We start from the raw sequence: 26,832 nt of genomic DNA, 5'->3' as shown, positions 1-26,832 counted from the left end.
GGAAATTTGTATTCCATTTGTATAGCAGCCTCCCCTCTTACGGCCTCCATAAAATTGCTCTCTTACCCCCTCCATAGAATTGCTGGTCATTTTATGCATCAAAAGACATATAAATTGCTTAGTTTCGTTCAGTAGTTTAGTAGTTACTACCATTTGAAATATTTCATTCAAACGTTACACTTCTATTTTCGTTTTCAAAAAGTGGTACCCAGTCCCATTATAGTAAACAAAGACGTAGTGCTACGTCAAAAATTGTTTTGATTTCGTTTCTGTTTTGGTAGATTTTGCATGCAAAACAATGGATAGGATTAGATTGGATATAGATTGTATTTGAATTAGATTTGGAATAAATCTATTCCAAATTAGTAGTTGGATTTAGATTGAATTTGGATATGAACTGGATACGATTGGATTTGAATTTCGATTGAATTTGAAATAGTTTAGATTTGATTTGGATTGGATTTGGATTAGATTTGGAATGGATTTAGAAGGCGATTGTATTCCGATTAGATTCCGATTGGATCTCGATTAGATTTCGATTGGATTCGAATTAGATTAAAAATTGATTTGAATTTGGGTTGGATTTGGATTAGATTTGGAATAGATTTGGATTGAGATCGGAATTCGATTTGAAGTAGATTAGGATTGGATTTATATTGAATTTAGATTGGATTTGGCTTGGACATTTATTGGATAGCGATAGGATATGGATTGTCTTACGATTGGATTTAGATCGGATTTAGGTTAGATTTTGATTAGATTTACATTGGATTTGGATTGGGTTTGGATCAGCTTTAGAATAGTTTCGAATTAGATTAGGATTGGATTTGGATTGTATTTGGATTGCATTTGAAATTGATTTGGATTAGATTTCGATTAAATTTCGATTGGACTTCGATTGAATTTCTATTGGATTTGGATTGGATATGAATTGGATTGGATTTCCATTGAATCTTTTCTTTATTTTAAAGTGGTCTTAACCAAATGGTCATTCACCTTTCGATTGGATTTGAACTAGTTCAGGATTGGATTTGGATTGTATTTGGATTGGGATTGGATTGGGATTGGATTTTGATTGGACAATAGAAATCTAATTTGGATTGGATATGAATTCGATAGAATTGGATTAAATTTCGATTTCATTTGAATTAGATTAAGATTAGATTTTGATCAGGATTGGATTTTGATTAGATTTGGATAAGATTTTTAATAGATTTGGGTTGAGATCGGATTTCGATTGGGTTTGAAGTAGATTGGGATTCGATTTTGATTGGATTTATATTCGATTTGGATTGGACATGTATTGGATAGCGATAGGACATGGATTGTATTTTGTTTGGATTTAGATTGGATTTAGATTAGTTTTCGATTAGATTTACATTGGATTTAGATTAGATTTAGAATGTATTTGAATTAGATTAGGATTGGATTTGGATTGGATTCGGAATAGATTCGTATTGGAATCGGATTTCGATTGCATTTGAATTAGATTAGGATTGGATTTAAATGGTATTTGGATTAGATTTCCATTAGATTTAGATTGGATTTGAATTGGCCTTCGATTAGATTTCGATTGGACTTTGATTGCATTTGAATTAGATAAGGATTGGATTTCGATTGGATTTGCATTGGATTATGTTTGAATTAGTATTGGATTTGGATTAGATTTGAATTGTATATGGTTTGTATTTCTACTGGATTTGGATTGAATTTCGGCAGGACTTGCATTTGGACTCGATTTGCATTGAATTTTGATTTGTTATGAATATGGATTGGATTTAAATAGATTTTGCATTGGATTTCGATTGGATTTGAATTGGATTTGAATTGAATTTGGGGTGGTTTTGAATAGGTTTGTAATTTGAATTTGATTTAAATTGGATTTGGGCTGGACTTTGATTGGATGGATTGGATTCAAATTGGATTTGGATTAGATTTGAATTGGATTTGGATCAGATTTGGAATGGATGTGGATTGGATAGGATTGAAATGGATATGGTTTGTATTTCGGTTGGATATGGATTTAATTTAGGTAAAACTTAGATTTGGACTGAAATTGAATAGGATTAGGATTTAGATTGAATTTGACTTGTATTGGATTTGAATTTGATTTAAATTGGACTTAGAGCGAAATTGGGCAGGATTTGGATTTTTTGCGTCTGTCACTCACCCCACACCAAAAGACTCTATGTATTGTGATCTCCCTTGTAGTGGACGCAATTATTTATGATTTTATTTAATTACAATTTATTACGAATTCATTGATTAACGTAATATTTCCTGCACTAAGCTCTTATCTCGATTTACTATATCTAACTTGACTGGTTTGCACCACCAGTGCTGAGATTTAGATCTCTTCGAAAAGACTCCTTTCAAAGGAGTGTTAGTACGTTTAGCATTCAAAAACTGTATTCATTTACCGCAAGAATTGCGGAAGTTTGAGTCGCATTTAGTGTAACACAGAGTCATTAAATTTCTTGAAGTTTCTCTCGTCTTTCATGGTGGCATTAAGCGGGAAGAGCATTGTATTGCTCTTTACCGTGATATGCAAATGCACGGGGCGAATCACTTCAAATTTATTAAATATTTTAATTATATTTAAGCATATTTACATACTTTTACCTGGGTGCTAAATATATTTACCGGTTTATTGATGAATATTTTACGAAAGTTTCCACCTTTTTCAATACGATCTTGAGCTGTAAAGTCCCATAGACCATTTTACGAACTAACAACATTGCTGATATTGATATTGCTTTCCTGTGGGGTCATCTGTGGATTGTTAAAGTACCAGCACGGGAAAGTGTAATATCAATATCAGCACGTTACCTTGTTGCTTGTCAAAAAAAGGTCTATAATCTTGTTTATAACAGTATGTGTCAAGAGTTGTTATGATAAGGTGGACACATTTACAATAGTAAATATTTTTATCACATATTGAATACCTATTTATGCAGGAAGTGATTGACCCCGTGTGCAAACGCTCTTTTCCAGTTGGCGGAAGTTAGACATTTTATGCAGTAGACCGCAAGTTAAGCCGCTTTCAGACTGCCTATTTGGCTGTATCAAGTGAGATTTGTAATAAACGTTAGGCCAAGATACTTGAAAGAGTCAACTTTTTCAACCGTTTCGTAGTTAACAAATTAAAGCAGGGTTGGTAGGTCGTTTGGATCGAACGGAATTGAAGATTTCGTTTGGATAAATTGAGTGACAACAAATTCTCGGCGAAGCATAACTGCAGTTGTTCCATGTCATTCCTCATTTGTTAGCGATTTGATTCGAGTCGGTAGATGCATGTGTCAGGGACATATCGTTAGCATAGAGACGTGGTATTCTATGCAGCCCAATTTTGGGAAGGCCAATTGTTTCTATTTCAAGAAAAGTAGAGGCTCAAGTTACTGCCTTGGGCCACTCCAACGGCGTTATTCAGGCGATTACTACAGGAAACGTTTACGATTACGAATTGGATCCCAAATACCATAGTACTCAAGCTTACGTAACAGAATGTTGTGGTCAATCGTGTCGAACGCTTTTTTCAAATCCAGGAAAAGTACACCCAAGGCTTGTTGCGAATCCAACGCACTGCAAATATCGTCAACTAATTCAATGGCTTTAGACCAAAGCTCGTGTTTTTAGTCTTGACCTTGAAATGCGGTTAAGCATATGTATTAATATTTTTTTAAATATATTAGTAATTTTTTGAAATCGCGGCTAACACGCTGACAGACGAACAGCGTCACACGCAGTACCTTGTAAGTCGCGAAGACCTGCATAGTGTCGTCGTCCCGTCGCTCCAGTAAAAACAAGGTTAGATCAAAACCTCTCGGTTGGTGTTTCTACAGTAGACAGGGGAAGAGGCACAATTTGTGTCTAAAAATAACCCAACCAGATACGTCGCTACCTTAATAAGTGGGTTGTGCAGTCTCCTTTTGTCCAGCGCCTCTGCGGTTCAAAGGTACATGGATACTAGCGAGTCACATGCCCTGGCGGGTGTTGTGAGTCGAATCCGGTTATAGTTTCAGATTATAGCTTGGTTCGACCCATGCACCTTCCAGCATTGGATAAAGGGTAGGAGTCACAAAGACTACTTGTTAAGCGTAGCTACCAATAACCCCTTATCTTACCACCTGGAACACAGATTAACGAAAGTCTTTCAGTAAGTGGGCTAACAGCTTAGTGTAATTAGCCGACTGTACTTCCTTCATCATTGAATAAATGAACAAACATATGGGTCATTCCACGGGAAATTTACAGTCAAAATTTTTTTTCTCTTCGGAACATTTTTTTTACGTTCTTTGTTCGAAAAAAATCGACACGTATTTTTGCATTTCGATGTTACTGTTGGAATTCGCAAGATATGATTTTTTAAAGTATTGTAATTCGAAAAAAATACTATTTCCAAATTTTGCATGCTTCTTCAGGAAAGATCAACAAATATATTAAAATTAAAAAAATCGAGAAAAAAAAGTTCCAACTTTGAAAAAATTGCAATTGTTTATAAAAATGCACTATTTAACTATTGAAAAACAATCTTGAGGAGGTATGGTATACCAATTTTGAAAGCTTGTGGAATAGTGAACACATCTGGTAGAAAGTCATTTTTTGATATTACAAACTATGTCTACAATCAGCATTTAAAAAATAATATTTTTTTCGAATTACAATACTTTAAAAAATCATATCTTGCAAATTCCAACAGTAACATCGAAATCCAAAAATACGTGTCGATTTTTTTTGAACAAAGAACGTAAAAAAAATGTTCCGGAGAGAAAAAAAATTTTGACTGTAAATTTCCCGTGGAATGACCCATATAGCTTTCGATAGAAACAGCGGCGCAAAAAGTAAAACAAACGTCTTTAATAAGTTTAAATGAACTCGCTTTTGACCTCTTCTTTTGTTTTAACGAGTTATCTTCTCTGATTATATAACGTTTATCCATATTTATTCATATAGGTACCTCCCACATAATTTCATGATTTTGTGGTGCTAAAATGCCTTGCAGTATAATAACAATTTAACTTCGACCAAGCGATAAAATATCTTGATTTTTGAAGCAATAATCCATGGAAGAGGACCATGCCATTTACAAACTGAACTATATCTGTATTGCAGTGTTAATATCATCATCAATAAAATGTTTAGCAAGCATCTGTTAGAACTGGGAAGGAACACTGCTCATCCTTTAAACTTATGCCAAACGTATGTACCTACGTACAATCGGAAAGCAAACGGTACTCAGTGGGGTTGACTAATATGAACACTAAAAATTGTTTGTTCATTTTATGAAGGTTGATTATACATTTGGATAAATATCAGACATCTGATTTAGAACTTCGAAACAAAAACTAAAGTTTTATGGCTAAAGTAGTAGGAATGACACTTTGATTTGATAGTCCATTTTATTCTGAAATACAAGAAACTAAACCCACCGCGAAACATTTCAGACAACTTCATGTGCAGGTCCCCTCAACAAAAGCAGCAGGAGAGGCAGTTAAGGTACACTCGGCGGGCAGACAGGCGGCACACGGTCTCTCAATACGATTCAATTTTCAGAAGACCTTCCATTTCACCACACAAAAATCTCGGTTCCATTCAGAAATTTTAATGCTTGCCAATGGGAATCGAAATCATCGAAACGCAACCACTCCATCGTTAAGTACTTTTGCAAACCGAAGGATAGCCATCCGTTCGTTCGTTCGTTCGTTCGAGTCAGCAGGATACTGCCCAATTTCGACTGACTAGAGCCATACCTATGGGGAAACAATACTCTGCCCCGATGAACTAATCAAACCCACAATAGAAAAGTGTGTTTCTATTTTCAACATTTCAACTATAACGGCCGCAAGGGCGACGAGGGTAGGTGTGAAAGGGTCCAAAATACTTCAGTTTATGTGCCGTTTCTTGTCGATCGGCTGTCAGCTAGCCAGCCACAGAACTCAGAACGGCAGCTCTCTCGGAATGGAATCGAATCGAATCGAAACGGATTTGCGAAATGTTGTCATTTGGATTCAGTTTAACAACTTATTCCTTCCACTCCAGCATTCGCCGTCGTCGTCGTCTCCACTCGTTCGTCTTCGGTGTTCTATCAGGTCAGGATACACGATTGAGACCGGTTTATGGTGGTTTTGGTAGCCCAATAACAATAGGAGAAAGAGAAATTGCTGTTCGTTCGGAAAAATGAACCCTGCGGGTCCATAATTTTTTTATTAGAGACGAGATTCCACTTTATGGCCGATCAACCAAGGTTCACGTGCTTGTTCCGGTTCGATCAGGCAAGGCCGAGGGCCCACACACATCAATCGAAACTCGAACGGTGTACAACAGACCAGTAAAATTTGAACAAATAGAGCACGATTGTGTGTTTTGTGTAACTTGCTTTGAATGCAGATTTTTTTGTTGTTGTCTGTAAACTTAAAACCAACAAAGTTATGCTAGATGTTTCCTGTTTTCATATTTCAGATTGATTTAAAAATTGTTAGAAATCATTTGTTACCAACAGTTCTCTCGAGTGGTTTGGTTTTTTTAAACCTTTTTTATCCATGTTTTTCAGAATGCGGTGCATCCAATAACATAGAATAGTTTTGAATGATGTTTTATGAAAGCGCAGCTGATGTATCATGCATGGAGGAGCAATGCCGTATCTTCTGTTTCTACCAGCAAAACACCGCAAACGATTCTGCCATGATTAGGTCAGAAAAAAACTACTTTCCAATAGTATCAATTCGCACACAACACACACTCCCTCGCAAACACACGAACGTAGGATATGTTCGTTCATCGATTGGTTCGACCCGTGCCGATGGCAGCAGAGTGATGACAATGATAGAGTATCTAGACTGACGAGTGTGTGGTACCGTACCGTGCTGGCACAGGATGATGCTCTACACTTGAAAATTGCTACGTTAGTATCGCGAAAAGGATAAGCGCTTTTTTATACAGCTCGCAGTAGTGGAAACAACACGCCTCCAGTAGGTACCTATATCCACTACACGCGAAGATCAAAGTCCTGGCGGATCACAACCGCCACCGAAGCGTGCTTCAATCGAGAGCCATTTTTATTATCGTCCTCCGGATCCGGCCCGGTCCGGTGGACGCGGGGGATAATATTTGTTCGGTTGATTTTTGTTGCTAACAGCTGAATGCTCGTTCGTACAAGCTCATATCCTAGCGCGGCGCTGCGCTTGTGAGCGCGAAGCGAATGAAAAAGCGCTTTATTGAATTTTTGCCATTCGACTTTTTCCGGCGAAAGAAAGAATATGCAGCAAGTTGGCCACGGACGGTTGGCATGAGTTCAATTGTTGCTAGGGGCTTTCTTTGTCGTTTGAAAATGTGATTAATAATAACGGAAAATATTGCTTGCCATTAAGTTTTAGTTTAAATGAAAAGGAAAAAAAATATGACTCATTTTGGTGATTCATTAGGATTTTTGCATAACAAAGACTTAAGCTTCATTAAGTTTGTTGATTTAAACGATTACCAACTAGGTAGGCGATATTTCGGGGCGGTGATTTACGTAATCGCAGAATTCATCCCGCAAATGTTTGTCGATAGAATTTGTATCAAGCTTTGAATTATAGAACAATTCCAGGTCTTATGTCGCTAAAAAGTTCAAGAACTGAACTAATTTATTCGTTGTAATTCATGAATGAAGTTTTCCCAACGTATCAATTCGAAAGCCGCTTGGTATTCTTTAAATTTTTTTGAAGGTTTAAAGGTTTAAAGGCACAGCGTAGCAATGCAATGGCGTACCAATACAAAAGTGATCTTATCGTCGTTGCTTGTCAAGCCGCAATAAATCTGTCAGTTCGTCAATTGTATAGTGCTATTAAAATAATAACACCTTGACCGAACAAATTCAGTTCTGCTATTATGATGAATGGTAGAATTCTCCACCCAAAACATTTTTTATGCTAGGCATTTTTAAGCCCCCCAAAAAAAAATCTGGAAGCAAAGTGTAAGCTGCAGAGAGGATGTTATTATCAATCGGTTTTAATGTCACAGAACGCAACTAGAATCATTTTACTAGGAACTAAGAATGACTAAGCGAATATATTTATTTCGTTAAGCCAACTGGTTTCCAAAAATTGCAAGATTTAGATGCTGCGTTATTTTTAGCAACCCACTATTCTAATAGGCACGATAAAATTTAATGCCCATATGCTGTATAACTACGGAAACTGCTAAAAAATTGTCAATTATTCTTTCGGGTATTGGATATTTTATTATGGTCGCTATAAACGAAATCGTTCCCGATAATCTGACAGTTGAAACGTTATCTTTTCTTCACACGGCTACATATTTTCAAGTTACAAAGCTGGCTGACTGATCTAGCTTTTTTGTCTTAACACACTTTATGTTTTGTATCTTCCTCGAACAAACTGAAAATATCAAATTAGATATGCAATGGCATTACCTAAATGAAACAATTAGTTTTCTATATAGAATATAATCGCGGTAGGTTGTAGATTATTTTGAGGCATCTATTTTGCAATGTTTGTAGTTTTTTCAGCTTGGATTTGCAAGCGTGTCCCCAGGCAAGAATTAGGTATTGTATATGGGAATGATGCCTCCCAGTTGGCCTCGAGGTAAGACGCTGGTCTAATAAGCCAATCGTCGTATATTCGAATCTCGGCTGGGAGAGGCTGTTAGAGTCAATAGGATCGTAGCACTGACCCCGCACTGTCCTGTATTCTAACAGTTGGTTGCGAAGTCTGTCGTATAAAAACAAAATGTCAAATTCCGATAACGGAGTTAGCACCTGGGCTTTGCTTTATATGGGAATGAATACAGCTATGATAGAAGGTTAAGAGGGCATCTCTAGGCACAAACTTACTAACACGGTATATTAAGCCGCACAAGGATGAGACTTTCCTTTGGACATGTTCTATATGATCACCCCAGGAACCTGACGAACGTGCTGCTCGAGCCAAAGATGCTGATACCTGATACCTGCTGATGATCACCCCAGGAGAGCGCGGAGTCCAACACTTAGCCCAAGTATTTAAAATTCGCTACCAACTCAATTCCTTGTTGCTCAAACGACGGGTTGCTATGTGTAGGTATTTTTGACGTAGGACTACGTCTTACGGCAAATTTTGAGATAGGGTGTCATTCCAAAAAATCGAAAAATGCGAGCGTCACGAAAAATGAAAGGTTTTGAGCGCTAATAGTTCAGCGGTTTTCCGATCGATTTTCAATATTCTTACACCAATCGATCGGAAAAACTTCTAAGAATTGACCCAAATGAAGAAAAGTATGAATTCTTGATGTTGAACTATTGAAAAATTGAAAATAATGAACCTATGTTTTACCAGAATTCTCGCTTCGTGATTGGTTGGAAGATTCTTTACGATGATCTAAACCTATACCAATTTGATATCTGTGCTTGGGAAGTAAGCCAAAACAAGTGACCAAATTTCCTCATTTCAACAAGATTTCTCAACACCGCGATTAAACCTAGACCATTTTGATGTCCTTGCTTGGGAAGTACGCCAGAAAGAGTGACAAAGCCCCCTCGTGCCAACAGATTTCTTACGAACGCGATTAAACCTAGTCCAATTTGATGTCTGTGTTAGGGAAGTGTACCAGAAAAAACGACACAAGTTCGTTGTCCCAACATATCGCAAATTCTTTACTGCGAGACGATTAAACCTAGGCGAATTTGATATCTGTGTTGGAAAAATGTGCTACAGCTGTAGTGTTCGGTTATAATATGACTTTGTTAAGTGGTTTTCAAATGCACAATCTTTTGAGAATTGAACGTATGCAATGTTACTACTTTGATAAATGTTACATACAACGCATGTAGCATGTTTATATGTTGCATATAGCAAGTATACATGACGAATCGAATAATTACAAGACTTACGCAGTCCTGCGTCACCTATATATGCGGTCGTGTCTTGTACACAACCCCTCTGATTTTTCCTTGGTGAATGGAAAACCATATATTTGGTCTTTGATAAGTTTAATGAGAGCAAATTTGCATTAAAGTATCTCATAAGTACCTGTAAGTCACTGTTTACAGATGACACAATAGATGAAACATCGTGGTTTGGATAGAATAAAGCAGAATCGTCAGCAAACAATTCAGGAGTTCCATTAAGCGATATGATCATTAATGTATTTAAGAAATAGAAGTGGCCCAATATTACTACCTTGTGGAACTCCAATGTTTTTTAGAGCTTGATGAACTCTTGGCATCTTTGAATGTCACAAATTGCTGCCTTCCACTCAAATAGCTACGAATAACAGCGTCCACAATTCCCCGTATTGCATAACTTTCCAGTTTTTGCAAGAGAATGTCGTGATTTAATGTATCGAAAGCCTTTTTTAAATCAATAAAAAGACCTCCGACGATACATTTGTTGTCGATTTTGCTTATTAAAAAGTCAACAAGTTCAACGATCGCCGTGGAGGTACTGCATCCTTTCCTAAACCCGTACTGGAATTTATGCAAAACATTGAATTTATTCAATACATTTATTAATTTCTTCACCTTCACTTCATAGTCTTTCAAAAATTTTGTTTATTACAGACAGTGTAGAAATAGGACGATAGTGGCAAGGGCCAGACTCCTTGTAAACCTTGATACAGATAATCAATTGTTTCGTTTAGTTAGGCCATTGCAAAACATTTTTAAAGTTTTTGTCCCCCCGCCCTTCAAAATTGGCTCCAAAAATTGGGGGGCAAAAAAACTATTAAACTTGAGTAAAATTTTTTTGAATAAAACCAATTATCTGTGGGCTTTACAACAAGTGTACGGAGTGTTAACGCTTCTAGCACGAAACAAAAAGGGAAGCACAAATAATGTAGCTTCCGAAAACAGACAAAAAAATTTTTTCTTGGATTTTGACTTTATTTTGGAAGTTTTTTGCATAGAAAATAAAAAAATCAAGAATAAACTCGGGTTTCACGATTAAACTTTAAGCAAAAATTCCCAACAGTTTTAGTGACATCTTTTGCATCTTCACATAAGAATTTGTTCGTTCTTAAAAGAACGGGTTTCGGTAATTGATGAACCTTATCAAACTTGGAACTTGGGGCTTTTCACTCGGTTTTCTTTAGCAACACAACTCTATCCATCACCAATGCTACTGTAATACGTAGCGTAATTTTTTTGGCAGCAAAAGGTGAACGGCTCACTGGTAACTTTGCTCTTTTGTTCAGACTGAAATTGAAATGCTCCAGTTTGTTCAACGTAGATCTTGGAATGATGGACCATGAAAAATAGGCGGTACCGATTCTTGTCGCTTGCTCTGGTATATAACACGAGGTAAGCCAGCGAACAGCATTATTCAAACGCTAGCTGAGCTACTGCCGGAGCTGGCTGCCGTGATAAGATAATTAGCTGCGAAAAGTGCTTCAGTTGGCAGGAGACCAGAAGACCAGAATTATCCCACGTCACTTGCAGCTGGCCATTTGGACTGGTATTTCATCGTGACTCATGACCGTTCACGAACGGCTTCGTCGATCGCATGGGTGCTGAAGCTTTTCGGTTGGTTCGTTGCAACAAGCCATGCCTGGTTTGCGGTTATCGGTACTCAAATTTGCCGAAAAGAAACCTACGTTAAGTGCGTGAGTGCAAGTTTATTGCAAGCTGCAAGCTGTGATAATCGAACATTCGGTCTTTTTAAGGGCCACAAGAGTTTATTATATTTTCTTGCTTGAAAGTTGAATTTTTCGCTGTTGTGGACGACCAACAAATGGCGGGAATAAGTTTTCTGGTCACGGGCGACATTTTCTGCCTCTTCCAAAACGTCAGCAGCTCGTAAATGCTGTATTATCAGTGTTCTTCTTTCGTAAGCCGCAGAAAAGTTTTACGCAAAATTTTCAGCTTTTTGAAAACTCGCGTGTACCGTCTACCGATTACCAGAGGAAAAACACTGTTCAACGTAGAAACAGATCATAACAAATTATTTACTGCTTGATTTAGTGTGACTTCGATTCGTTTTAATTTAATAGATTCAATCAATTCATAGAAATAACTCCGAAATCTGTTGAGGATTGAACGTATACAATGTTACTACTTTGATAAACGTTACGTACAACGCATGTAACATGTATTAATGAAGAATCGTATTATTACATACATGCATACATGCTACTATCGTTACAAAGAGACTTACGCAGTCCTACGTCACCTATGTGGTCGTTGTTTTGGAACTATCACAATAATTATATGAAAAGAGTGAACCTTACTACAGATAACTGGTTGTTTTATTTAGTTAATGCCATTGCACATCTAATTTTATGAATGTTTTTGACGTAGGACTACATCTTTGTTTACTATACTGGGAGTGGGTAGCACTTTGTGAAAACGAAAATAGCAGTATAACGTTTGAATGAAAGATTTCAAATGCTAATAACTACTAAACTACTGAACGAAACTGAGCAATTTATATGTCGTTGGATAGATAAAATGACCAGCAATTTTATGGGGGGATAAGAGAGCAAGGAGGGCGTAATAGAGGGGCTCCTATACAAATGAGACACAAATTTCCTCAAAACTCGAGAACTAATGAAGTAAATGGAACCAAATTTGGCATGTGGGGATTTCAGAAGGCAAGAACCCTTAGGGTTGTATACCTTATAGTTTTTGTAGTACAGGTCGGACTCGATTATCTGGGAAATTTTTTTTTTATAGTGTCAACCACGTTTTGATCGTATACACATTTAAAAAAAACCATTTAAATTTTTTTTCACACGGATAATCGAGTCCGACCTGTATTTTGTCTCAGCTTTACAATGGTGATCTTGAAACGAAAATCGGTTGGGGGGCTCATGCCGGAAACGAAGATTTATTGATAAAATCCAATATGGCGACCAAATCCAATATGGCCGGAAAAAATTTTTTTTACTCCCTTTTGAAAGTCCTGCCCTTCTTCTTTACAGAACCAGGCAATTTGTTAGTTATTTCATTGCAAATTTACGAAATCTCACATGATATACAGGGTGTTTAGTAGCTTAGTGCAGATATTTCAGGCGGTGATAGAGGATAATGATGATGAAATTTCACCGAAAATCGTCCATGAGATCAGATAATAAGCAGTAAATCAACCGCTCATTTTAAACTGTGTTACTGTTTATTAGCAGTTTGATTACACAGCTGTTATAAAATGGCATCAGAAATTCTGTTCAAATTCTTGTTGCTGGAAATCAGTTGCTATTTAGCATTGTCAGCATTATAAGAAGGTTAACAGTGGTGCAGCCTATTATTATGCCAAAATAGCTTTTAAGGAGCATTTAAGGTGACATAAATGCTTATTGGCTCGCACTTGAATTGCATTAATAATACTTATTGGTTACAGGGGTATTTTTTAATATGAATTGGTTTTCTCAGTTTATTCGGAAGTCGGCAATCATTCAGAAGCACTGGACTACAATTAACTCACAACCATGTCATAAACTAAGCATCAAGCTTTTTAAAAAAGCCATTGAAAAATTCAAAATGATGGGTTTTCCAACAAAAAAAAACACACACGCACTCGTTGTGTTTCATACGTTGTCACAAGGTTGGTGGCTCTTTTGTTCTATTTCTGACAACTTCATCCCATAAACGACCGTATTCCTATTAATATAGCACGGTTCTTTGATGAATTGTAATTAAATTGCTCCGTCGAATAGCAACCGACCGGGGGGCCAGGCCAACAGCGGAAGAGCACAAAAACGTAGATAGTGGCATCTCATGTAGTGCATCTAACCAGCATGGCACAGCTTATTGTAACCTTTCCTACCGTTGCAAACGCTACGGTTTCGAGCGGAAAAATACATTTTTATATTGATTTTTATATTTATCCACAGAATATTCGGAATATATCAGATCAGAATAGAAAACTATTCAATAAAAATCTTTAAAAATTAAGTTTAAATTTAATAAAGTTTTAACTAAATTTATTAAATTTACTAGTTGAGTGCCCGATGTTGTTTGGGATCCAAATGAGCCTGAGTTTCCTCAGGCTCGTAGAGCTAAAAATGAATGTCAAATTGCAAGAAGGTTATGTCATCGCATGGTTAGTCTGATACACTTTAGATAAAATGTTCGATATTATAGTGACAATGAAAGAACAAAATACTGCTAATGATAAAGTATGAACAAAACGATGGGGCTACGATGGGATACGCACATTACTATACGGGCGAAGCAGTTATTTGTGGGATACTTATCGAATGGCCTCCGATAAAGTTAAATTTAACATCGAGTTGTGCATTTAAATTCAAAAATTAGTTCAGCTAGTATTTTCAAGAATGAAAATCAGCACTCCAGCATTCAGAAGAAAAGTTCCTCCAATTAGGTGAATTGGACAGGTTTTTAATTTTCAACATTGATGGATGAGTACCTATCTATTCATTCAACCAACCATCCATCCATCCCTACCGGGCGTGCACTTGTCGTTGATTATCCTAGTGTCCTAGTGTCGGCAAAAAACGTTGTACAGCCAAATAATATAAACTGCATTTGGCTTTTCATTATTGCCTTGACAGGATATGGTTGATAGGTTTTAGCGGAGATCAATAAATTTTGGTTACAAAAACATGTAATCTAGTTACTAGATTACCATTGGAATGCGAATTATGCAGTTTTGGATGAAATATCAATTTTTATTTCGTAATTTATTAAATAAGGATTATTATATTTTAAATGTTATTGGGCACTAGTATAATACCTGATTCCCTGAGCACAGAGAGCTCATTCGGTATTTTACGGATTCCAGATTTTCAAAACAAATCAACACATCACCCCAGTTTAGTTGAAGTATCACTTCCGCAGTACCCCGTTCACCACGTTTCGGAAGCAACAGGCTGTCGCTCAGTTACTGGCATGGCACGGCTCGGCACGGCACGGCACGGAGAAGGAAATTGTCGAGTTTTCTTGCCATTTTCGCACTCAACAATATATTTACACGCGTCACACGTCAGAACGGTGACGCTGCGGAACGGTGCGCGTGACGACGGCAGACCCACGGGACCGACCGATCCGACCGGGCGATTATGTCTGTGAAATCGGTTTGGTTTCGTTACGCCGAGCCAGAGGTGGTTTTTATTTCCCCACAAGAGAGAAGAAAAAAAAACAGTAAACGGACAAGTGTTACCTTACCGCGTCATCGCAAAACAAAGACCAAACAAAGCGTCCCGTAATGTGCACCCGGTTGGTAGTCAGCTGTTGTCGTACGGGGGGATGGAACCCGAAACTGGTGGACCACGCTTCGTGTCTTACGGTGCTCCATCGCTCCAACACCGAACAGAAATGAAGCAACTGCAAGCATACTTTTCTGCTTTTCATCGAGTTTTGGAACGCACCCAGCCAAGCACCAGCCATTCCGCAGTCTGTGAAACACCTTTGCCTTGGCGCTGCTGCTAGTGAGAAATGTGCACATCCTGTACCCGGTCAGGAATGACACGATACTTTTTGACCCCTAGAGAGTACCACAGACCGTGCCCCCGTGTACTACGGTTTATCAGTTTCAGTTTGACAGACAGCAGCAATGACGTCACGTACCTAATGATAATGAGACAATGAAGTGGGAATACAGTTTGTTGTAGTCGGTGGGGAGAATGACACTTTATCAGTAGACCGTACAATTTGCGAATCAAATTTAAGTCCAATATAATGTCCCATTGGAAGTCCATTCTCCTGTCTAATTTAATTTCAACTTCAAGCGCAATTTCAATTTTAGTTTCAAGTCTAATCTCAAGCACAATTTAATGTCTCATTTTAAAGCCAATTTCAAGTCTAATTTAATTCTAATGTCAAGTAAAATTCCAAGTACAATTTCATGTCTAATTAAGGTCAAATTTCATGTCTAATTGAATGTTCCTCGACTGAGTTATTACGAGATTTGGACAGCCGAACGTTCGGTAAAATTTTTTATGATGCCAAACATAAGTAAAGATCCGTAAACGTCGATTTGCAAAACTGAAATTTTCACCGAACGCTCGGCTGTCCAAATCTCGGCAAATTTTGCTGAATTTTTTAAGTGTGTACAATATCAAAACAAATTTAAATCAAATTTCATGTCTATTACAATGTCCTATTTTAAGTCTAGTTTCAAATCAAATTTAATTCTAATTTCAACTAAAATTCCAAGTCTAATTTCAAGCTCAATTTAAGTCCAAACTCATGTTCAATCTAATGTCTCATTTTAAGACCAATTGCAAGACAAATTGAAGCCCAGTTTCATGTCCCATTTTAAGTCCGATTTCAAATCAAAATTAATTTATATTACACCTCCGTTCCCAATCTCAATTTCAATTGCAAATTGCAAATGTTCTATTTCAAAGGCGATTCAAGGTCTAATTTCTCCAATATTCTCAAATTTAATGTCCCATTTAATATTCAGTTTCTAGTCTAATTTATATCCTATTTTACATCTGATATTAAGTTCAATTTCAAGTGCAATTTCTAGTCCAATTAGGGTCTAATTTCAAATATAAGCTAATTCCTATTTCTATTAAAATTCCAAGTGCAAATTAAGTCAAATTTAATTTATAATCTACCATCGACTCCAAGTTCAATTTCATATATAATTTTAAATGCCGATTAATGACCCATTTTAAAAGTGATTTCAAGTTTAATTTAATTCCAATTTCAAGTAAAATTCCAAGTGCAATTTCATGTCCAATTTGAGTCAAACTTCAGGTCCCGTTCAATGTTCCATTTTAAGTCCAGTTTCAGGTTAAATTTAATTCTAATTTCAACCAAAATTCAAAGTCTGATTTCAAGCTCAACTTAAGTCCAAACTAATGCACAATTCAATGTCTCATTTTAAGACCAATTTCATGCCAAATTGAAGTCCAGTTTCAAGTCCTATTTAATGTCTCATTTTAAGCCGAATTCAATTCAAATTTAATTTATATTCCATCTCCGACCTCAACCTCAATTTCAAATAAAATTTCAAGTGCAGTTTAATGACCCATTTTAAAGACCATTAGAGGTCTAATTTAAGATAAATTTTCTATCCATTTGAATGTCCTATTGTGTAATTTCATGTGCAATTTAGGTCAAATTTCAAATCCTCTTTAATGTCCCATTTAAGTTTAAATTTAATTTGTAACCCACCTCCGACCCCAAGCTCAATTTCAAATGTAATTTCAAGTGCAGATTAATGACCCATTTTAAAAGCGATTTTAAGTTTAATTTAACTTCCAATTTCAAGTCAAACTTCATGTTCATTTTAATGTCCCATTTTAAGTCAAATAAAAAGACAAATTCAAGTACATATTTACGTTATCACTGGTAAAATTATTTTCCTGTTTTGTGAACTATTTTTCTGTTCTATTAAGTTTCACTGGGTTCTCAATTCCTTGTTCATTGTAATTAAAAAAAAGTCCTGTTTCAAGTCCTATTCAATGTCCCATTTTAAATCCGATTTCAAATCAAACTTAATTTAAATTCCACCCCAATCTCAACTTGAAGTCTAACTTCAATGGCAAATTAATGTCCCATTTTAAGGGCGATTTCAAACCTAATTTAATTCCAATTTCAAGTCTACTTTAAGTTAAATTTCATCTCCAATTTGATGTCCCATTTACAGTTTAGTTTCTAGTCCCATTTATATCCTACTAGAGGACCCGGCGCGTGATGCTACGTCGTTCTAAAAACGGGGTAGATGCAGAATGCTGAAGATTTACGTAGTGGGGGACAATCTTACAACCAAAAGCTTTCTTTTTGACTAAATCATACCGCAAATTTCTAATCTCACGTAACAATTTAGGTTTTATTCTTCTTCTTCAGCAGCATAGAGCCGGGGTGGCTCGTGCTGTTTCAAGCACTCGTCTCCATTCAACTCGGTCTTGGGCCACTCGTCGCCAATTTCCTAGTCGTCTCAGAAGTCACAAATCGCTTTCGACCTGGTCGAGCCATCGTGCACGTTGGGCCCTCTGTTCCTGGTGCCGGTGGGGTTGTTGAAGAGGACTATTTTCGTCGCACTGTCGTCTGGCATCCTTACGACGTGTTCGACCCACCGTAGTCTGCTAACTTTCGCTAGATGTACGATGGGAGTCTCCCCAAGCAGTGCCTGTAGCTCGTGATTCATACGCCTCCGCCACTTTCCGCTTTCAGTTTGTACTGCGCCAAATATCGTCCGCAGCAATTTCCGCTCGAACACGGCAAGGGCGCGTATGTCCTCCGTGAGCAGCGTCACGGTTTCAAGTCCATAAAGAACTACCGGTCTAATAAGAGTTTTGTACATTGTTAGCTCCGTGCGGCGGCGTACGCTTCCTAATCGTAGCGTTTTACGAAGGGCAAAGTAGGCCCGATTTCCCGCTTGGACGCGCCGCTGGATCTCCTTACTACTATTGTTGTCCGTGGTCACCAGCGATCCCAAATACACGAACTCCTCTACCATTTCTAGTTCGTCGCTGTCAACGGTTACCGTTCGTGGGAGGCCCGCGTTTGTTTCCTTTGAGCCTCTTCCTTTCATGTATTTGGTCGTCGACGCATTTATTTTTAGCCCAATTCTCCTAGACTCCGCTTTCAGTCTGGCGTAGATTGCCTCCGCCGTCGCAAAGTTTCTGGCTATGATATCGAAGTCATCTACAAAGCCTAGAAGTTGGTTACCCTTGGTAAAAACATGCCTCTCGTTTCGATGCCCGCTCGTCGGATCACACCCTCAAGAACGATGTTGAACAGCATGCAGGATAAACCGTCACCTTGTCTCAACCCACGCCGCGTCTCGAAGGGACTCGAGAGTGTCCCAGAGATGCGTACGAAACACATCACTTGATCCAATGTAGCTCTGATCAGTCGCGTCAGTTTGTCTGGAAAACCGTGTTCATGCATTATCTGCCATAGCTTGTCTCGATCGACTGTATCGTATGCTGCTTTGAAATCAATAAAGAAGTGATACGTGGGCACGTTGTACTCCCGAATTTCTACAAGATCTGTCGGATAGAAAAAATTTGGTCCGTAGTTGCGCGAGCCCCCATGAAACTCGCCTGATAATTCCCTACGAAACCTTGTGCTATCGGTGACAACCAGCGTAACAGGATCTGGGAGAGTACCTTGTAGGCGGCGTTTACCAGCGTAATACCGCGATAGTTGCAGAAGTCTAGCATATCACCCTTTTCGTAGATGGGACAAACCACTCCTTCCATCCATTCCTCCGGTAGCTTTTCCTCCTCCCAAATCCTCGAAATAACCCAGCGTAGAGCCTTTGCTAGTTAATTTCCGTTCCGCCTCCTTCTGCGACTTCGCCATTGAGATGTTCATCGAATAACTGCTTCCATCTGTCGACCATCTCGCGCTCGTTTGTAATTAAATTCCCTCCCTCGTCCCTACATATGTCTGTTTTCGGTATGTAGCCCTTCCCAGTTTGGTTCACCTTCTCATAAAACTTGCGCGTGTCATTAGGTTTTATTACCAACCAATGGTAATGTTGACAAAATCGCAATAAAATGTCAGTGCAGTTCGTTTGAAATTAGTTGAAAACTGGTCAGAGACCATAGACTTAGAGTAATCTCAACATTTTTTCTTTATGTTTTCATTTCAACAATGTACTCTGCAAAAATTTGTGTTTCATTTGCATGGGATTCCCTCCCCCCTTCTAGAGGGAGAGGGGTCTTATACCACCATAAAAATATCTTGTCTCTAGAAAGCCCCTCATGCCAAATTTGGTTCCATTTGCTTGATTAATGGTCGAGTTATGAAGAAATGTTTGTTTTATTTGTTTGGGAGCCCCCCACCTATTAGAGGAAGGAGGGATCTCAATCTACCATAGAAAAAATTCTGCCTTTAAAAATCTTCACATGCCAAATTTGATTCCACTTGCTTGATTAGTTTCCGAGTTATGTAGAAATTTGTGTTTCATTTGTATGGAAGTGCCCCCCCCCTTCTAAAGGGGACAGGGCTCTCAATCCGCCATAGATAAAAAAATTGCCTCCAGTAACCCCCACATGCCAAATTTGGTTTCATTCGCTTGATTAATAGTCGAGTTATGAGGAAATTTGTGTTCTATTTGAATGGGAGCATCCCCCCCCTGTTAGAGGAAGACGGGATCCTAATCCACCATAGAACAATTTCTGCCTCCAAAAACCTTAAGATGTTAAATTTGGTTCCATTTGCTTGCCTAGTTCCTGAGTTATACAGAAATTTATGTTTCATTTATATGGGAGCCCCCTCCCCACCCTTCTATAGGGGGAGGGGTCTCAAACCATCATAGAAAAAAATCCTGTCTCTAGAAACCACCGCATGCCAAATTTGACGTCCATGTTCTGAATGTCGTACAATTTCAAGTCTAATCTAATGCCAATTTTACTTCCGATCTCAAGTCCAATTTGATGGCCAATATAATGTCCTTTGTTCAGTCCAATTTCGTATCTAATTCAATTGTGATCAATTCCAAGTTCAATTTAGGTCCAATTTCAAGAATAATTTGTGTCCACTTCCAAACCTAATTTCATGTTCAATTTCAAGACAAATTTAAGTCCAGTTGCAAGTTAAATTGATATCCATTGTTACATATTTGCATTGTTACATAGCCCTATTAATTTCAAGTCTAAGTTTCAGTGGAATTTACTGTCTCATATTAAAGCCAGTTTCAAGTCTAATTTAATTCCAATTTCGAGTAAAATTTTAAGAGCCCAATTGAAATTTAGATCAAATTTCATGTCCAAAAATTATGTCCCAATTTGATCCAAGTGTGTAGGGTGCAAAATTTGTCGGCAAGAGGGGGTGGGGAGGGGGTCCCCATAAGTAAAAGCGGTTATGTTTCTTTTCCATTTAGACCAATTGCAGCTACGCAAGTGGTTTGGAGACAAAAATGTGGCCCGCCAGCCTACAGGTGGGGACGTGAAACGTGAATATGAATCTATGTTCCGCTATAACTCCGGAACGCTATAACTCCGGAACGGACGGTTATTCAACAAACTTGGCACACATGCTTTTTGACATAAAATAATCAGCGCAGAGGGATTGACAAAAGTGAGATGTATGGAAAAAGGTTTAATCGGGTAAAGGGGTGCGTTTCTCTTGCATTTGGAACGATAGCAATTGTACAAGTGCCTAGACGATAAAAGCAGATTTCTGAAAGGGGGGAATAGGGATACCAAGGGGGACAATGGGGAGGTTCAAAAACGTAAAAAAGGCTATGTGTCGATTTATAGGGATTTCCGAAAAGAACACAAATTTGTAAGCGGCTGGGGGACAACAGGAGGGGGAAGCTGACAAAGAGAAGACACATTCAAAGAGGCTTCTGCCGTGCACAGAAAAAAAAAACTCAATTCCTGTCGTTATACTGGCAAAGCGCAGAAGACGAATCGATTTGCTCTCTCAGTCGAATGTTACCTTTTCCGTCAATTGACGAGGTGCTTTTGCTGTTGCAGTGTTTTGCTGCTTTGCTCTGGTCCCGAAAGAGCGTCAGTTTTGTAACATCCTTTTTTTCTGTCTGAGCACAACCGAATGCATGCTCTCAAGGTCACTGAGCAAATCGTTTCAGTCCATATAATTGCTTGTTCGATATTCTCTTTGGGATACGGAGCTAAAAATCTTGTCTGCAGTGTGCGAAGAAAAGATTAGCTCTGCTTATAGTTGTGCTCCCTCTGCACAAGTTGAGTGGGTTTAAGAGAAAACAGTATTCAGGCATCATTCAGGCAATAGCATAGTACAAAAATAATTCACAGGTAACCAAAATTACACCAAAAAACTTAAAAAATAATATAAAATTTGATATGAGAGTGACAAACAAATTACAAAAATGACAAAAGTATCACACATGGCAAAAATATATGAAAACGATACTCAAAGAACTCTTAAATGCTACAAAATTGACCTATAAATATGAATTTCTGTCTATCTGACCTTGATAGACGCAGAAACTATTGAACCGATCGACGTGAAAATTTGCATGCAGGGGTTTTCGAGGCCAAGAAAGGTTCTTATTTAGGTTCGAGACTCCTTCTCCCTCTGGAAAGGGGGTTTCTCATACGAATGAAACACAAATTTTTGCATAACTCAAGAACTAATCAAGCAAACGGAACCAAATTTGTCCTGTGGAGGTTTTTGGAGGCAGGATTCTCTTCTATTGTGTTTCGAGACCCATCCCCCCTCTAAGAGGGGGCTCCCATACAAATGGAACAAAAATTTCTGTATAACGCGCGAAATAATAAGCAAATGAAACCAAATTTGGCATGTGAAGGTCCAAACTGAACAATAATTTTGAAAACTGCTCTGTGATTGTGACTTGTGATCACACCGAAAGACGTTATGACTCGTGCAAGAGTCTGTAACTGTCTTACGGAGTCCACGTACGTTCTAGTAATAGCTTTTATTCTTATGAGATCGGGGTTATCAGCTTCATCCGGATTCAAATTCGAATCAATTCGTTCAACGAATTGACGTGGAAGTTGAAAAAATATGGACATATTTCCAGTTTCCACCGACTTCCTTAAGCTAATAAAAATCGATGAGTGGGAATGCGAACAAATTTCGAGTTCAAAGTTTTATCTTTAGCACGATGTTAATCGCTTTGCAACAATCAAACTTATGATATAATTTCATATATTTTTCCCTTCCAAATTAGAAAGACCAAGGGTGAAGGTGTCCTGTTTTCTATTTAGACAGTCTGCAAGCAAAACAGGTGGTAACAGTTACGAGTACGATATAGCCTCTAATTCACGGTAAACATCACGTCAAATCTGTTCTCCTTTCGAAATCAGGTGGCATCAGGTTTCAAATTTTATCGCAGCTGCTGTCCTAATCGTCCATAAGTAGAGTGCAAAATGTTCGATTTAAGCGGTATGTAGGTGGTGGTAACACAGAACCACCGGCGAGTTTGGAATCGATAAACACGAGTAGCATAAACACCACGACCAGTAGGTAACAGCCGACAATGGACATTCGTCGTTTGACGCTGTCGATGTCCGTCCAGTGCTCAAATCGAACGCCACAGCTTTTAGCCATTCGCAATGATTCACACATTGTTGGATTGTTACAAATATTTGGCCAAAAAATCGAAAGGAAAATAAGCATTTATAAGTTATTCGTTTTTGATAGATTTGTGAATTATTTTAAACCTACATTAATTTGATGTCCTGATAGTAAAGTTTGTTAGAAAATGCACAACGATCTTCATGATACTGTACAAAGGAACTTTTGACGCATTGCTATTTCAAATTCAACGCTATGCAACCAACCAACCAACCAACCGCCGGCAACTGATGCATCATGTAATTCCCTTAGGGTGCGCGGCTTTTGTTCCAGGATTTCCTGGACTTGTTTCTGTCTCTCGTGATAACGATTGGAATATGGTGGTTTGAGCACTGTTGCTGCTGCTGCTGCTGCACTGCATTGAATGTTTGATAAGTTTTGTTCGCCGTTTTATTGCAAAATCAGCCGCCGCCGCATGCATCACGCGGTGCACCGCAGCACAGTTCGGCAGGACTGCGTTAGTGGAATTCAAGGGAATTATTAGCTTTTTATGCGGTAATTTGTTCGCGAAGCTGCAGGCAAACAAGGACACGCGGAAATTTCAACGCATATCTATGAACGGATGCCTGCCGTGAGTTGAAATGTATTTGAAAGCGATTTTTTTCTCTTAATTTCCACAATGACTAGTTCTGTAATATAGCGATGAAATAGGGAAAAAAAATCAACAGCTTACCTTTCCATGATTGATGAACCCGTGCTCCGCTGCGACCCGGTCGACCGTTGCATCGTCCTCCCCGTCCGGAATGTGCACAGCCCAGTGATGTGTGTAGTGTCCGCTGCCTTCGTAGTGATCCACGTAACCACTCCCACTCGTTCCCACTGGATCAATGATATTGGAACTAATTTGCTTAGTACTATGTCTACTGCTACTACTGCTACTGCTGCTGCTGCCACCCTCCGTATTATCACTAACTGCATCACAGTGTACCGCGGAAATTGCACCTACTAACACTATCGCTACTATGTACAGCACTACCGACCGGTATCGGTGCCATCGGAACAACAGGCTGGAACTGCTGGAGGTGCTGCTGCTCTTCCCACACGGTGCCTCCGGTTCGATTTGATGGCTACTACTATCACACGGTGACTGGGAGCGACAGGGCGGCTGGAATGATGTCGTTATGCTGCCGGAGTCCGTACAGGATTCCGCTTTCGGTGAAACCCGCTGTCTGGCATCGGAAAATTTGGCACATTTTCGTCGGCTTCTCCGGCAGCCAACCACCACGTCACTGTTTGCCATCATCTTCGGACTATCTGTCCATCTGACGTCACATTCTACCATTCGCGCCGCACACGATGAGCAACCGGCCGTTGTTGGTGATCCGTCAAGTTTCATTGGTTCAATCGCGGGGTGTTCACAGGTGTCTTTGCACCGGTTTACGGTTCATTGAGCACGAATTCTGCCGTCGGATTTATTTATTCTTTCCACAAAATCACCTACTTTTCCCTACCGAATTTTCGTTACGCTCTACCAGTTAATTTGGATCAAATGAAGTTCATTTCTCACTGTGGCAGATAATTATTTTCGACTGAGTGTCACCAGCGCATCTTTGATTGATGTTTAGCTCCCGGGGAGTGGCGCGTTCTGAAAGAGAGAAATGAAATTTCATCAATCACTGAAATGAAAGTTCCAAAACGAAAGCGTCATCGTTTGATAAATAGTCTCGTCGGCATGTTTTTCCGAATACGATATGGATCGCTCAGTCCGTGTTCTACATCACAAAATGAACCCTTTCCCGGTCTTACTGATGTAGAGGACTTCATACAGTAACTTCAAATTCCGTCCATACCACCAACATGTCACTACATTTTCGGTTCAAAATGTGTCCATCCTTTGACTACGCGGTTAATCCCTTCGCATTTCTACCGAGACCGAGTTCGAGAATTGCAACCGAGTACACACTAAAACGATCGGAATTTAATTTCATCTGTCTTCTTCCGCTGCTCTGTTGTCTTGCTGCTGATCACTGTTTCAGTCGGGGACCAACCTCGACCGACCGCTGCTAGACTGGATGTACGGGGAATTCAATTACTGAAGATTGAACGTCGCATAGAATTGCAACAGCAGCCGGGAAGGAGTCGTAGTTCTATTTTTTTTTTTTTTTGCTTATCCGTCCTTCCGGTTTTAAACTCCCGACGGGAGTGAGTCACTGAGCCTTCGGTCGGTCAGGATCGGAGTGGAATGCTGATCAGCAGGAGACGCAAAACAAATTGAGTTCGGATTTGTGCAAGTTGCTGGTTGCTGTTGATGTTGTTGCTGCTGCTGCTGCTGCTGCTAGCTACTGGCTTTGTTCGCTGCACTGCTAATGATGACAATGATAAAGCCGGACATCAAACTGCATTTTCGCGATTTTCCCGGTTGCTACAGCGAGCGGGCGAGTTGATGGCAGACCTGCAATCGAGAGAAAGAAAAAAAATACCACAATCAATCTTTCTGCTGAACTGAAGTGAAGGACAGGAACGAAACAAATGGTGATTACAATTTCAACGATTCCTGGAGGATGATGGCAGCCCATTACGCCCGCACAGGCGGAAGATTTTGTAATGTTTTGGGAAATGATGTTTTCGCGCGGTGGCGGAAATGAGGGTAAGCTTTGAAAGTTGCTGACGCTATCGTTCCGGCGGTTTAAAGCTGTCTGTCGGACAGAAACACTGGTTAACCATAGGGGAAGGGCAGTAAAGACGGACACTGCGGGAAAGACGGACACTTATCATATTTCATAAACAATAATTTTTTGAAGCAAACCAATGATGGGAAATGTTTCTATAGACTGAATAAACACTTTTGAATTGAACTGCCGATTTCTAGCAGCGCAGCTGTCAAATTTATAAGCAAAACAAAGAAAAAACGCCTAAATACGCTAACCGATGTAATTTTGTGTGTGAAGAAAATAGCGGGTAAATCGTTAAAAAGCAATACTTTCGTGCTATATTGACGACATTACGTTAGTTTGACCCTTCACTGAATGTCCATTGGAAATCTAGTGAATTTTTGAATATTCAGTAAAAAGTTATTAAAGTTTGAAAAAATGGTATTCAAGTCGGGAAAGACGGACACCCGAAGGTAGGGAAAGACGGACACAAAGATTCCGTATTCATTTTGCCTAACAACGATTTAAATTGCAAATACTTGCATATTATACATGTAAAAGTATCCAGAAGTCATTTAACAGTTGGAATAGGCCAACTTTTAGAAACGATTAATTCATCACCAATTAAAATATTGAAGATTATAACAGGGAACCATTTTATTTCCTCGCTCAAAGGGGGAATTGGGTAGGGGGTTTTCCCAAGCTAATTCTTTCCTAAATACATGATGAAATATGTTAATCTTTCTTAATACTGATAATTCGTCGGCGCGTGACACCTTTTCGCGAGTGTCCGTCTTTCCCATATCAAGTGTCCGTCTTTCCCGCCCATGCGCAGAAACTCTGATTTATACATAATGTTTATAATATTAAAAAAATTATAAATTTTGGAAGAAATTTTCTAGTACACGGTGTAACTTTATTAGACAGAGACTTAAAGTTTCAGTTTGTATGAAAATTGCAATCAATACAGTTATATTTGAGTAGATATTGACTCTTGACCTTAAGGTGTCCGTCTTTACCGCCCTTCCCCTACTAACTGTTATATTTAGATAAATTTTCGGCGAGGAAGCGTATATTTTCATTTCGTTCCCCTTGATCGAAAATATTTGTTTCCTGACAAGTATCGTTGAAACGCCATGCGCCTCCATTGCTTAGAAGTATGATAAAAAATTGTTAAAAAATTGTATCTCAAAAACATTACTGTTTTGTTGCTAAATTTTTGCTAAATATGTTATGTAAAAAAATCTCAGCAATTTCAAAAAATACAAAAACGGGAATTACTGTGATACTCATATCATACGAAAAAGACAATAATAT

At 38.6% G+C, this 26,832-nt stretch overlaps 1 protein-coding gene across 5 annotated transcripts in view; it reads right to left on the bottom strand.

Moving 5' to 3' along the window:
- The window catches only part of LOC128743980 (furin-like protease 1), a 570,474-nt gene that overhangs the window by 297,564 nt on the left and 246,078 nt on the right, over positions 1-26,832 (bottom strand). For all 5 annotated transcript variants that reach the window (XM_053840695.1, XM_053840696.1, XM_053840697.1 and 2 more), the window contains exon 3: positions 23,598-24,509. In XM_053840695.1, the coding sequence (XP_053696670.1) occupies positions 23,598-24,260 (663 nt within the window). In that variant the 5' untranslated portion in view covers positions 24,261-24,509. The remainder of the gene's footprint in view (positions 1-23,597; positions 24,510-26,832) is intronic.

This window comes from Sabethes cyaneus, chromosome 3 (assembly GCF_943734655.1).
Source record: "Sabethes cyaneus chromosome 3, idSabCyanKW18_F2, whole genome shotgun sequence".
NCBI lineage: Eukaryota > Metazoa > Arthropoda > Insecta > Diptera > Culicidae > Sabethes > Sabethes cyaneus.
Note: the sequence above shows the minus strand (reverse complement) of the source record. Positions and strands in the feature narration are given on the sequence as shown.